The sequence below is a fragment of the Gopherus flavomarginatus genome, chromosome 1 (assembly GCF_025201925.1).
Source record: "Gopherus flavomarginatus isolate rGopFla2 chromosome 1, rGopFla2.mat.asm, whole genome shotgun sequence".
Lineage (NCBI taxonomy): Eukaryota > Metazoa > Chordata > Testudines > Testudinidae > Gopherus > Gopherus flavomarginatus.
This window is the reverse complement of record NC_066617.1, coordinates 77,056,922-77,071,807: the sequence shown is the minus strand read 5'-3', so window position 1 is coordinate 77,071,807 and position 14,886 is coordinate 77,056,922. Positions and strand designations below refer to the sequence as shown.

Genomic DNA, 14,886 nt, shown 5'->3' with positions numbered 1-14,886 from the left:
GTGAGATACTAAAACTATTTGGGACTTTATCCCTGAAAGCTCACCAGCACAGACACCCTTATTAAGACGCAAACATCTGACAGTCAGCATTTTTGCATTGGGCACTTAAACCAACCTCACCACAACATAACTTCTGTTAATAAATAACAGACTGTGAGGGTCACAGAGCCTTTTTTGGCATAAAAAAAACACCACCACATTTTTTGAGAAGTAAAAATATCTAACAATGGCTGATGCAGCTACAGCCCAGAAAGGATAGAAAATGTACATAATATATTGCATGGAAAGAACAGTTTCTCCGCCTCGGGTCCGTTTTTAGCTATTCTTTTGCCTCATCAGTGACTCTGGGAAGTGTGTGCAGTGGAGAAGAATTGGTATTGTGTTGGATGCATCTCTCTCTGAAGAGAATGCCCCTTTGCATACTGTCAGGAAGAATGCTACAGAGTGGAAGCAATATCTGCCACATAAATTCAGAACTCACCTGAAAGATATTAAATTTTACCGCTTTTACATTTCAATCATTTTCAAAATTGACAGCTTTATGGCCGGTGAAATAACAAAAACAAAAACAAACAAACAACCACAATCAAATCCAAGAATTTTCTTTTTTTGAGAGGGTTTAGACAAAAATGTCATTGATAAATGGAAATTAGAAAAATGTCAACGAGCTGTAGTATGTACATATTGTTGAGTGAATACTGTGGTAAATAATTTTAGTGCTGGGCAGAATTAAATTTTCTGAAGTTAATATCCTGCTTTTTATTGAAAGTTTTCCAAAATATCCCAAAGGATTAAATGTTATGATTTGGACTATTCCCTTGCCTTGAAAAATACAAGAGGAATCATTCTAGACTGACAAGATTCAAGTATGAACTTTTTTTCTTCACAGGTGCCCCTCAAAAATACTGTCACAGAGTGAAACTTAGAAGTGAATTAAGAGATCACCAGAGCGCCGTTGAATGTTGGCCAGGTGACAGAATGCTAAAACTGGAGAGGAGAGGTACATGAGGTCAAAGTAGAACCATGGATTAAGTCTATTATTTATATTGTAGGAATGCCTAGAGGCCCCAGTCAGGGTCTAGGGCACCACTGTGCTAAACACACAATGAACCATCCCCCCCCAAAAGAGTTTACATTTTAAAATCCATTAAGAGTTTTATTAACCAGATGGCCAAATTTGCAATGGAATCTGAATGAGATAGGAAAGAGATGGATGACAATGAGATATGCTCCAACTTCCACAGTTCCAGGTATCTGGATTTCCTTTGTTTAGGACACAAACTTCTATATCATGCTACCACATCTCTCTTCCACTGTCCCAAGATGCCTGCATCTACTGAAATAAGCAAATCATTCAGTGTAGTTAATATACCCCTTGTGAACCAGGATAAGGTGGATCATGCCGTTCCAAAACTTTAAAACCGCGAATGTCTAAAAACTCCATTACATTTCAGGGTATCTACCATGATATTCAGGGAATAAACCTTGGTTGATCATGCTTCCTAGGCAAACTTCTGGCAGTTGATCTACAGAAATTTAGGGTATCCATGAATGCTGTACACTTTACCCAAACTATCTGCTGTACTTGATAGTGAGACCTACACAGCTACAGTCTTAAGGACGGGTTAGCCCTAACATTATTTAGAATGGAAAGATGCCTCAGTATTTCTTAGCGAGTGAGAGAGAATGCCATGTCTTGACTACAGCCATCTTTCATTTCCAAATTCAAATGAATTCTGAGGGAATTAATGTAAATGACAAATTTCAGTTTGTCGTTTACCAGATCTGTGGACAGCAAAAGGAAGTTAGTAGGCATATACAGTAATTCATGAGAGTTGTAATCAGCTAGAGACTTTACAAAGCATCATTCAGTCCACTGTATATACAGGACTGTTAAACAAGAAAAGATTTTAATAGGAGAAATAAAACACCAGTAACACATACTATTAAACCAATTGTTTCTTACATGTATTGTAAGTAGGATCTGACAATGGTTCTGTTGAACAAGAACACCCTTTCTCAAATCTTCGGATTCAAACTTTTTGAGGTTCTGAGGTGTTCAGATAAGTTTATATTATCTCCTTTTCTGTCTGGAACCACAAGTACAAGGCAGGAAAGGATGTGCTTGTGGTATTTCTGGTCAGACCCTAGGGTCAGAAACCTCCCCAAAGACCCATTATCATTCTTATTCATGTATATTGTGGTAGCACCTGTAAGACCAAGATCATATTGTGCAAGGTGCTGTACAAACACCGTGTTGCTGTCATTGTGCCAGAGCCCTCACAATCTACATTTTCCAGCCCACTTTGCTGTGGGGGCAGCTTTAGGGATAACCTCTGAGCTGTGGGAATAGTTAACCAAACCCCGGAGTGGGTGGCACTCGGCTGTTTCTGTGACCACAGGTGGGCTCCCACTAGGTGAGAACAGTCCATCTCAGCTGAGGCCCGGGCTTTCGGCCAGGCAGGGCTGTTCGCGGGAGCGGGAGCGGGAGCGGGCTCTCCTCACACTGGGACGCAGCGCAGCGGCGGGTTCGCACCGCTCTGCGCTTAGGACTCGAGCTGCCCGACAAGGACCCTTCCCGAGCCCCGCTGGGAAGCCGGGTCCCGGTGCCCGACGCCTCGCTGGGCTCGCCACGTGCGGGCAGGTGTCCCCGCGGGTAGGACGCCGCGCTCCGGGCAGTGGCAGGGCGGCCCCCCTCCTCCCCCGCACCCCATTGTTAAAGCCTCTCGGCCGCTTCCGCTCGCGCTTCGGCTCTGCTCGCCGCCGCCCGGCCCGGGGCGCTCGGGAAACTTCGGAGCAGCCGCTCAGCTCCTTCCGGGAGCGGGGCAGTGGGAGCCGCCGCGACTCACCTGGCGCCGGGGCGGACAGCGCCGCGGCCCCTTTCCCCGCAGCAGCGAGGTAGGAGAGCGGGTGCGGGAGCGGGCGGCGCGGGAGTCGTGCTGGGCGCTGCTGCGGGCGGGCGGGGTGGTGCGGAGACGGGGCTGCGCGGCGGAGCCTCCCCGGGCGGGGTGGCCCCCTGCAGCGGGTAATGCGGAGCCCCCGGGACTAGCCCGGTAGTTCCTCCCCCTCCCCACCCCGGAGCAGGCTGGGGGGCGCTCTCTGCTCTGGCCCCACCGAGGTAGGGGGCGCGGGAGCAGCCGGAGCGTGTGGAGCGGGGTGACCCGGGGGGGCGCTTCCCCGCGGGGGGGATTGTTGGCGGGGTGGACAGGGGCCCTCGGTGGGGGGGCTTTTTGGGAGGGGCTGAGTGGTGCTTTCCCGTGGGGGAGCCGAAGAGGGGCTGTACTGGGGGCGGGGGGTGGGATTGTTGGGGGGGTTCGCAGCCCCCCCCAGGAGGAGGTTGGGGGGGTTCATAGGGTCCCCTCTGGGGGTGGGGGCGGCGAGAGAGGGTCCCCCCGGGGGGTGGAGGGGGGGCGCGGCCGGGCTCCCCGGGGGCGGGGCTCACTCTCTCCCCTGTGCTCTCCGCAGGCTCTGGTGCCTGGGCCCGTAGCCGCCCCTCCTCCCGGAGCATCGCCCGTTTGCCCCGCTGGGAACATGGCGTCCGGCGGCTACCGGGGCAGCACCACGGACTTTCTGGAGGAGTGGAAAGCCAAGCGGGAGAAGATGCGGGCGAAGCAGGCGCCGCCGCTGCCAGCGGCACCGGCCGGGACTGACGGCAAAGTCCCCGGGAGCGCCGCCTCGGCGGCCGAGCTCAACAGCGCCCTGCACCCCGCCGCCCCGCCGCACCCCCCGGAGCGGGGCGCGCCGGCCCCCAGCGGGGGCACGAACTGTGTCCCCCTCGCCGCCAGAGCCGCTTCCAAGGAGCCCCCGCCCCCAGCCGGGGGCAGAGCGACCGAGCCTGCGGGGAAGCCCCCCGGCTCGCCGGAGGAGGAGAAGGCGGCGGCGGCGCCGGCGAAGGGGAAAAGCTCCGGTCCCAGCGCCAGGAAGGGGAAGGGGCAGATCGAGAAGAGGAAGTTGCGGGAGAAGAGACGATCGACAGGTGTGGTGAACATCCCCGCCGCCGAGGTGAGCCCCGCGCCCCTGCCTGGGGTAGAGGGGGAGTCTATGGGGTGCTCAGGGGCTTGGTGAGCTCGCTACAGCCCTGCTGGGAGGCTGCACCTGAGCAGCCAGCGCCCAGCTGTGAGCTCTGCTGTCTGCCGATCCCGCCCTGGAGCTGCTCAGGCGGCGGGATTCCTTCCAGTTTCTTGTTCCCTCCTGCTCAGGATGAGGGGTGGGGAAGCTGCCTAACCCGTGAGCTGTGCTGTATCACAGGCTGCCGCTTAACGCGGGCTGAGCATCGTCCATCCAGTCCTCAACCCTTTGGGGACCAATACTAGGCCTATCGGTGGCAAAGCTAAAGGTTTGGGTTTGGGAATCGTTTGGAGGGATTTTGGTGGTGTGCTGGACCAGGGTTGTAACATCATTCCCCCTCCCCCCCCACTGTGATATTAAAAACAAGATTAAACAGTCCTCTGGTTCCAAACACTTTGGGCTGGGTCTGAGTCCAGTGTTGTGATGCTTGCATAGCTGCAGGCTTGGGCTTCTACTGAGGAAGGATTAGTGAACATTGACAGGAACAGCATCTTCAATATATCCTTGATCACTTTTTAAAATAGTACAAGTATAACACTTTTTAGTGTGTCCTGGTTGAAACTAGGATGTGAAATAGTGTGTGTGCATGTATTAGAATTGCAAAGTATTCATTAATATGAAACACCTTCATAATTATAGTCTGGTTATCTCACCACTTAAGACTCAGTGTGGTGATCTTTTATCAAAGGTAATCTTTAATGCTTATCTTCTGGTTTTTGTCATCTATTACTCTAATCTGAAGGTGAGTTTTTAATCTTAATAAATATGTAAAATTAAAAAGTATATTGGTTCATGTTACTAATCAGTTACTTTACTGATCTAAACACTGAAGAAAGGAAATCATGGTATCAAGCTCTGGATAAATATTCAGGTGTAAATATACTTCTTAATCTAAAACAATTTCCTGCACTGGAAAAAATGTAGTGGTTTGAAGTGCATTTTTTTGATGCTGAGAAGAATATTTTTATCAGCCAACACAACTGTTCTTTGTGGTTTGCTACTAGCATGAAAATCTGGCATTCATTTAAAATACTCTTATAGGAATTCAGAAGCATGATAACCAGATCATTTGCTTTTTACAGCTGAAGGCTAGAGGAGACTGAAAACAAGGCTGAATTGCATTCTTCAATTTTTTATTGATAATAAAGAACAACACTATTTTAGAAAACACGTATATCACTCTTTCTTCTCATCTATTAGTGACTGCTGCATGAAAAACAGTCTTTTGTGTCTTATGCAGCAGGAGAAGATGAAATCCTATTTTCCTCACCTGAAGTCACTAATCCTTTCTTTGTGATGATATAATCACTTTCACAGCAACCACTTGTAATACCAGAAGCATTGTCAGGTGAGGAATAAGCAGCAGGAACAAATGACGTCTTAAATAAAAAATTCTGTTTTAGGGCTCAGTCCCATAACTTTCACTCAAGTGATTAGCCTCATTTCTTGCACAGTCTTCACTTTGAAGTGAAAGGTTGCAGGATTGGATCCTAAGTACTCCCACTGTAGAAAGTGAGGAAAGTTGTGAGTTAAAAAAACACAACAAAACTCAGAGCTTGAAAACTTCCTTGATACCTACGTGCCTGAAGACTGATCCTTCTAGCCTGTGTGAAAAATACGTGTACCACCACACCTATTTAAATTAAGTACCACATCTGCATTTCCACCAAATAAATAGTTTTATATAATCAGTTAGTTATTTCTGCTCCTGCACTTTAAACCAATAGTGTCCTGCCTTCTTATTGTTGCTCCCACCTCTGCTGTCCTTCTCTTGAACCTGGGCCCTCTGCTTTTTGCTTGCACTCCCTTACTATTAGAGGAACAATGGCTTAGGGCCTGCTACACTTTTTTTTTTGGGCTTCTCCCTCCCTTCAGTCACAAGTAGCCTGGATGGATCTGCTCCCTTACTTTCCCCTCTTATACTACTAAAGAAGTGGATTTGTTGGGGCCGCTGTGCTGCTGCTCTACTCCAAAGAGATAGCCAGCTTCTTTTTTCCCATTTGGTCCCAAATATCTGCTTGCCTTGGGTGACCACTTTTTTCTGTCTCTGACTCTTTAAGAATAACTTCGCAAAATCTTTCACCATGTGTCAACATTCCTTGGAATAACTTAATGAAGTTTTTGACATGGTATATGTTTTGTCTTAAAACTTTGAATAACTTCATAGCCAGTAACAATAAACAAATGGTTCTTTCACACCTTTGTGTCTCTCTCTAAAATTAGGTACACTTTGACCAAGAAACTGATTTCTTTTTAATGTCAACTTTTGTTATAACATTTATATTTATGATGGTAGCTAAATAAAATTACTTAATCTGCAGATCTGAGAGAGTGCTTTAAGGTGCTGATTGCATTTTTTATTTCAAATTGTTGTAGCTCGTGGGTAGAATTCATAAGTGGTGAACATTGTATCTTGACAGGCAAATATTTACATGAAACTGACTTTTTTGAGATCAGGCCAACTTCTTGAAAGTCTAAGACTAACATTTTTAAATAGGAGTATATGTAGCACTAAGAATTCAAAATTCAAGGCCAGAAAGGCCTCAAATCATTGTCTGGTCTACATAACACAAGCCATTACATTTCATCCAGCTATCCCAATGTTAAGCCTAAAGATGTTAGACCCAAGCATTTCAGTTCTCAAAAGACTTAGGATATGTCTACACCGCATCTGGGAATGAGCATTCTAGCCTGGGTCTGCAAAATTGCGCTAGCGTGTCTTGTGCCATCTTGCTAAAAACAGCTGTGTAAATATTTCGGTTTGGGTAGGGGATCAGGCTCTGAAGCCTGCGGGGCTGTGAACTTGATAACCCAAGCCGCAACATTAAACAACATCTGCACAGCTATTTTTGGAGAACTAGTGTGAGTCTGTGGACCTGTCTGGAAGGTTCGCTCCCAGACGCTTAGTAGGCGTGCCCTAAGTTGTATGCCACAGACAGAGAACAGCCCACTGCAATGGGAGGGAATTGATTAGGTCAGATGCATTAATGTGGTGATCCACTCCCCATGCTGCAGACAGAGGTGAAAACTCAAGGTCTCTATCAATCTGACTGGAAGAAAAAAATCCTTGACCCCAAATCTGGTGGCCAATTTGACCCTGACCAAGACAAGACATCTGAAAGAGACGATTCTCTGTACCACCTCAGAGTACTGATCCACCCCCCCCCCCCGTGTTATGTTTCCCACTCTGGACAATCTGTGACGCTTCAGAGGAAGGCTGACAACCTGAAAGTACGCTTGGCCAGTTATGAATGGGGAAAGAAAATATTCCTTCCTGACCCCTGCATGCGACTAGCTGAAACCCTGAGGCGTGAGATTTGATTATAGTTATTGTCACTAAAAATTAGGGTGACCAGACAGCAAGTGTGAAAAATTGGGATGGGAGTGGGAGATAATAGGTGCCTATGTAAGAAAAAGCCCAAAAATCGGGACTGTCCCTATAAAATTGGGACATCTGGTCACCCTACTAAAACCAGAGTTCATTAATACATAAATGTATTATCTGAACTTCAAGAAAATAGTCTAGTATAAGTACTTTATAAACCAAATTAATTATGTAATTAGTATTCTGAATTGTCGCTACATGTACTTCCTTTCATATGTTCAGCATATAGTTTGAGATGACACTGTGCACTTTAAAGCAACATGTGTACATAAGGTAAAGACATTTTCCCCTTTACATGACTTTAAGACAAAACAAAAAAAACCCATAAGTTTGCTGGACCTCTATACTTGGGTTGAAAATGTTAGAATGAGAAACACAGAAACAGTGGCACCGATTGATGCCTTCCCCTTTCAGGTCACTAGATAGATTTTTCTAATGCTATACATAGTGACTTAGCTGTTCTATATATTAACTTTAATGGGACAGAAGCATTTTTAACCCCATCAGCACTTTTAAAATTTACCCTGCTACATAGGCGCCGACTTCCCCTCTGCCTGGTGGGTGCTGGACCCATCTGCCCTGCCTCTTCCCGCCACTGCACTGCCCTCGCCCCACCTCCATTCCACCCCTTCCCCAAAGTCCCTACCTTTTCCCACCCCAGCCCTGTCCCCTTCCCACCCCTATCCCACCCCCTTTCTCGAAGTCCCCACCCCTGCCCTGCCTCTTCTTCACCATGTCCCCTGAGTGCACCTCATTCCCACTCCTCCCCCTCCTCACGGAAAGTCCTAAGTGCTGCCAAATGGCTGTTAGGCGGCTGTGTGTGGGGGGCGGGTAGGGGACGGGAAGTGCTGTGAGGGAGAGGAGCGGGGATGCAGTGTGCATGGTGGGTGGGGAGGAGGAGTTGAGGAGGGGAAGCTTGGCTGCCGGTGGGTGCAGAGCACCTGCTAATTTTTCCCTATGGGTGCTCCAGCCCCGGGGAGTTGGCACCTATGTCCTAGTATGTTCTAGGGATGTAAAATATTAAACGGTTAACAGCTAACCGATAAGTATTAGTCTTACCGTTTATATATTGCAATTAACATTTAAAAATGCCGCAGCAATACTGATGGGGTAGGGGGGCTGGAGCTTGTAGCTCCAACTTGGGGCACTACTGGAGCAGCCTGTGTCTGGTGGAGATGGCACCACTGGGGGCAGCCCAGCAACCCCCTTCTCCTAGCTCTGCTTCTCTTGCAGCTGGCTGCAGCAGTGGGTCTGCCGGGGAACCACTGGCTCTGCCCTGGCACCGCTGCTTTTCCAGCAGCAACCCACCAAACTAGTGCACTTAGCAGGGCTGCCCGGGGGAGGGGGCAAGTGGGGCAATTTGTCCCAGGCCCCGCAGGGGCCCTGCAAGCCCTGGCCTGGTGGCGATCCGGGTCTTTGGCGGCATTTCGGTGGCGGGGGGCCCTTTGGTTGCTCCGGGTCTTTGGTGGCAGCTCCCCCGCTTTGCCCCAGGCCCCCTGAATCCTCTGGGCCGCCCTGGCACTTAGTAACTGGGAGAGCAAGGGGTAAGATCAGAACAAGGCACGTGGCGCCCAGCCTTGCATGCACAAACGATCCCCCAGCCTACTGTACTCCACTTCCAAGGAGAGAAAGCAGGGTGGGTGCTCCCCCCAAGCCAGGGGTAGATTGTGAACTTAACAATTAACCAATATAATTTTAATAATTTAATCAGGTACTTTAAAAAAATTATGTTTACATGCATAGTGTGTTCTATGACTCAACTGGGTTTTACTGTCTTTGTTCCTTTTCTTTGTGAGTCTTATATTCTCTAAATTCACCACTGAGATACCCTAATATATCGGTATTGAGAACTTTTAAATATGTATAGTGGCAAAAAAAAATCCTTAAGTACTCATAATGCTACTGTCCCTCCACCTCTGTTGCCAACAAGCAGGATGGCGCTGGTGAAAAATGAGAAGTCTGGTCTGGTCTGTGTGTGTGTTTGTGTGTGTGTGGTCGTAATTGTAAAAGGGAATAATCTGCTAAATACACATTTGCATTGTAACTCTTATATAGTGCACAATAGTGTTCTAGACATAAGGCAGGAATAATAATAAAAGCCCCTGCTCCAGGAATATCCACTTCTATTTTAAATGTAATGCAATGGGTGAGTTCAACAAATAAGTAGTGGAATAGGGCAGGAGAAGGGTTACCTGTTTGTCTGTCCTGCTGTATGTCCCTATCTTTATGATTTCAATAGGTTATAATTTTAATGATCAGGTTTCTCATTCCTTGTTATCAACAAGAAAATAAGTTTTAGGGCTCCATCTTAAACACTTCTAGGAGTAAAGTGAAGCATGTTCTTGCATAATTGCATTGATTTCAATAAGGCCACTTTTTGCATAAGTGTCTGTAGGAGTGGGATTTTTAAGGGAGACTTGGAAAATTACTACTAGGAAGAACTACTAATATGCCATTTTTGTTAATGGTAGAAGCATTCATCTTAGACCTGAGAGACTTGTTTTAGTTGTACAGTAGAGCTCCCTCCTAGTAATTTTGAGACACTTGTCTACTTGCTGGAAGTATTAACCATAAATCTACAAAGTATTTGTCATATCGTGTAAGCTGGTATGGTTTCTCAGCTATGCTAGCAGATGTTATATTTTCACATAGTACTTTGTAAATGTTCACTGAGGCTGCAAAAAATAGTAGCTATATTATGGACTACAATTTCCCCCATTATAATGAATTATATTTTAAAAGGGATAGTGAATCAAAATTTTACTGTTCAGCTGATAGACACATGCATGTTTCTGATATATGCTGATGTAGGACAGCAAGCTAGACAGTTGGTTTTGATTTAATACCATCACTGACAGCATTTATGTTTTGCACTAGGAAATGAAGTCATCTAAACTTAGAGGTGTTCTTTTGTTATTGACAGGGTGATGAATGATTTAAGAGGGTGCAAAGAACTCTGATCTGTATATCTCGTACTTGTGTCTACCATATTCTAGACATGACAATCTCCTGACCTAGTTGTAAAGAATATTGAGAAACTATTAGTGAGAAAGAGCTAAAGGAGAGAACACCCTGGGGCTGAATCTGTTTTGTAGAGGTATTAACAGAAGTAGTAGTCTACCTCTGTGTAATGGCTACAAGGATCCATCTTTCTGAAATCTACCTTCTCTTGGCTCATTCCCAAACACAATATTCAATAAATAGTAATATATCCCTAATCATTTTAGAGCATACTGTATCTGTGGTGCTTAATACTGCCAGAACTTACAGAAAGTGAAAGTTCTAAATGAGGCAGAGAAATAAACACCCTAAAGGTAAAATTCCTGCTACCACAGTATTCCAGTACGTTCTGTTGTGTGGCACAAGAGAGGGTAACTCAGTTTTCATTAGACAAATTTAGTGAGCAAATGCCCCAAGCAAAACATATTTTAAAATACCCCTTCGGTCAGTTTTAGTGAGGCTAACTCCTTCTCTACTCTCCCTCCCCTCCCTGTTAAGTACAGGCACTAGTATTATGGTAGAAGTCAAGTCACCAGGATTTAAGATCGGTATGATGCTTCAATGCCTATTAATGATGGACACTAACAGTGATTGCTCTGTCTTAGAATCCAGATCCTGGTGTGATGTTCCATTTGTTGCTCTTTCTCCAAGCACACTCAGAATAAGTAAAACTCATCTGATGCTGTTCTTCCTAGAAAGGCCAATATATGCTCCCTTGGACAGAGAGAGGGTCTACAACCGAACCTCAATCACTGAGGTAGTCTGTCTCTGTGACTTGATGAGCCATGATTCTACCATGAGCTCCCAGGCCACATCCACTTTGAGACCCTGTTTGTCTGCCATTGCATCACTGTTGATTTCTGATGGGCAGAAGGGAACACTGTTCCAAAGATGAGTCAAGGCACAAGTTGCTGCCCCCAGCACAGGCAGACTGAGATAAAAGGGTCATCAGATGCATGACCTGTCTTGGGTTCATTTGACCAAAGGCCAACAATCTGAGAAGGGCCTTTTGGCTCCCTGGTACCAATTTCCACCTCAGCATATGTGGTACCCTCTTAACTGGCTGATTACACTGCCTTTAGTAGTGACCCTTTGGCATTGCCCCGGCACTGAGTGCCTTGGTATCCAGATCCTCAGCACTGAGTCCTAGTGACCATAGCCCCAGTACATTCCGCTTTGATATCAGCTACCTCTGTGGTACCTACTACCTCAGCACTATCTTGGCATCTAGGTCTTTCAGCACGTGTATGACTTATCTGTGTACCAGTCAGCTCATGTTGAGATATTGAGGGTAATTTCAGTTTGAGTTGTCAGTATGCCAGGTTAAAGAGATACTAAAGTCTCCTATTCCAAGACAGGGTACAACTGACAGAGTGGCCTCTTTCAGAGGAGTTTTCCTCCTTCTCTTCTTACTGAGCATAGCAGAGACTCATCTCTATCACCTTTCCATCCCTGGCTTTCTCACTGGGAGCCAGGGAAGGATTCTAGGGAGGAATCCATGATGGGAAGTAGAAAGAGGCCAGGGGTTTGTACGGTTTATCCTACTTGGTACCCCAGTGTGTCCTCCACTTCAGACCAACAGTGGTCTTCCTGGACACCCTGGGCTGAACAGCCATACTCCAGGAAGCTGGTTTCATTAACTGTCTCCAGGGCTAGGCCACCCTTTCCAAAAAGACAAATTAAGCTGCTTCAGACAAGCCAGTTGATATTTGAGAGGCAGAAGGAGGTGAGAACATAGCATAAGAACAGCCGTACCGGGTCAGACCAAAGGTCCATCTAGCCCAGTATCGGTCTACCGACAGTGGCCAATGCCAGGTGCCCCAGAGGGAGTGAATCTAACAGGCAATGATCAAGTGATCTCTCTCCTGCCATCCATCTCCATCCTCTGACAAACAGAGGCTAGGGACACCATTCCTTACCCATCCTGGCTAATAGCCATTTATGGACTTAACCACCATGAATTTATCCAGTTCTGTTTTAAATGCTGTTATAGTCCTAGCCTTCACAACCTCCTCAGGTAAGAAGTTCCACAAGTTGACTGTGTGCTGCATGAAGAAGAACTTCTTCCTTTTATTTGTTTTAAACCTGCTGCCCATTAATTTCATTTAGTGACCCCTAGTTCTTGTATTATGGGAATAAGTAAATAACTTTTTCTTATCTACTTTCTCCACATCACTCCTGATTTTATATACCACTATCATATCCCCTTTAATCTCTTCTTTTCCAAGCTGAAGAGTCCTAGCCTCTTTAATCTTTCCTCCTATGGGACCCTCTCAAAACCCCTAATCATTGTAGTTGCCCTTTTCTGAACCTTTTTTAGTGCTAGTATATCTTTTTTGAGGTGTGGAGCCCACATCTGTACACAGTATTCGAGATATGGGCATATCATGGATTTATATAAGGGCAATAATATATTCTCAGTCTTATTCTCTATCCTCTTTTTAATGATTCCTAACATCCTGTTTGCTTTTTTGACCACCTCTGCACACTGCGTAGACATCTTCAGAGAACTGTCCGCGATGACTCCAAGATCTTTTTCTTGACTCGTTGTAGCTAAATTAGCCCCCATCATATTGTATGTATAGTTGGGGTTATTTTTTCCAATGAGCATTACTTTACATTTATCCACATTAAATTTCATTTGCCATTTTGTTGCCCAATCACTTAGTTTTGTGAGATCTTTTTGAAGTTCTTCACAGTCTGCTTTGATCTTAACTATCTTGAGCAGTTTAGTATAATCTGCAGACTTTGCCACCTCACTGTTTACCCCTTTCTCCAGATCATTTATGAATAAATTGAATAGGATTGGTCCTAGGACTGACCCTTGGGGAACACCACTAGTTACCCCTCTCCATTCGGAGAATTTACCATTAATTCCCACCCTTTGTTCCCTGTCTTTTAACCAGTTCTCAGTCCATGAAAGGACCTTCCCTTTTATCCCATGACAGCTTAATTTACGTAACAGCCTTTGAGGGACCTTGTCAAAGGCTTTCTGGAAATTTAAGTATACTATGTCCACTGGACCCCCCTTGTCCACATGTTTGTTGACCCCTTCAAAGAACTCTAATAGATTAGTAAGAGACAATTTCCCTTTACAGAAACTATGTTGACTATTGCTCAACAGTTTGTTTTTCTATGTGTCTGACAATTTTATACTTAACTGTTGTTTCGACTGATTTGCCCGGTACTGATGTTAGACTTACCAGTCTGTAATTGTCGGGATCACCTCTAGAGCCCTTTTTAAATATTGGCGTTACATTAGCTAACTTCCAGTCATTGGGTACTGAAGCCAATTTAAAGGACAGGTTACAGATCTTAGTTAATAGTTCCGCAACTTCACATTTTGAGTTCTTTTAGAACTCTTGGTGAATGCCATCTGGTTCTGGTGACTTGTTAATGTTGAGTTTATCAATTAATTCCAAAACCTCCTCTAGTGACATTTCAATCTGTGACATTTCTTCAGATTTGTCACCTACAAAAGCCAGCTCAGGTTTGGGAATCTCCCTAACATCCTCAGCTGTGAAGACTGAAGCAAAGAATCCATTTAGTTTCTCGCAATGACTTTAAGCGCTCCTTTTGTATCTCGATCATCAAGGGGCCCCACTGGTTGTTTAGCAGGCTTCCTGCTTCTGATGTACTTAAAAAACATTTTGTTTTTACCTTTGGAGTTTTTGGCTAGCCGTTCTTCAAACTCCTCTTTGCCTTTTCTTATTATACTCTTGCACTTAATTTGGCAGTATTTATGCTCCTTTCTATTTGCCTCACTAGGATTTGACTTCCACTTTTTAAAGGAAGTCTTTTTATCTCTCACTGCTTCTTTTACATGGTTGTTAAGCCACGGTGGCTCTTTTTTAGTTCTTTTACTGTGTTTCTTAATTTGGGGTATACATTGAACTTGGGCCTCTATTATGGTGTCTTTTTAAAAGCGCCCATGCAGCTTGCAGGGATTTCACTTTAGTCACTGTACCTTTTAACTTCTGACTAACTAACCCCCTCATTTTTGCATAGTTCCCCCTTTTGAAATTAAATTCCACAGTGTTGGGCTGTTGAGATGTTCTTCCCACCACAGGGATGTTGAATGCTATTGTATTATGGTCACTATTTCCAAGCAGTCCTGCTATAGTTACCTCTTGGTCCAGCTCCTGCGCTCCACTCAGGATTAAATCTAGAGTTGCCTCTCCCCTTGTGGGTTCCCGGACTAGCTGCTCCATGAAGCAGTCATTTAAAGTATCGAGAAATTTTATCTCTGCATTTCGTCCTGAAGTGAAATGATCCCAGTCGATATGGGGATAAATGAAATCCCCCACTATTATTGGGTTCTTAATTTTGATAGCCTCTCTAATTTATCTTAGCATTTCATCATCACTATTACTATCCTGGTCAGGTGGTCGATAATAGATCCCTAATGTTATATTTTTATTAGAGCATGAAAT

The 14,886-nt window shown here is 45.4% G+C and overlaps 1 protein-coding gene across 2 annotated transcripts in view; it reads left to right on the top strand.

The window, feature by feature from the left end:
* The first annotated feature begins 2,844 nt into the window (after positions 1 to 2,844).
* The window catches only part of PAWR (pro-apoptotic WT1 regulator), a 164,272-nt gene continuing 152,230 nt past the window's right edge, over positions 2,845 to 14,886 (top strand). Inside the window, exons 1-2 of one of the 2 annotated variants that reach the window (XM_050935795.1) lie at positions 2,845 to 2,898; positions 3,466 to 4,002. In XM_050935795.1, coding sequence (XP_050791752.1) covers positions 3,532 to 4,002 — 471 coding nt within the window. In that variant the 5' untranslated portion in view covers positions 2,845 to 2,898; positions 3,466 to 3,531. Of the gene's footprint in view, positions 2,899 to 2,986; positions 3,026 to 3,465; positions 4,003 to 14,886 lie in introns of those variants that run through there. The other variant, XM_050935802.1, reaches the window with a different exon arrangement.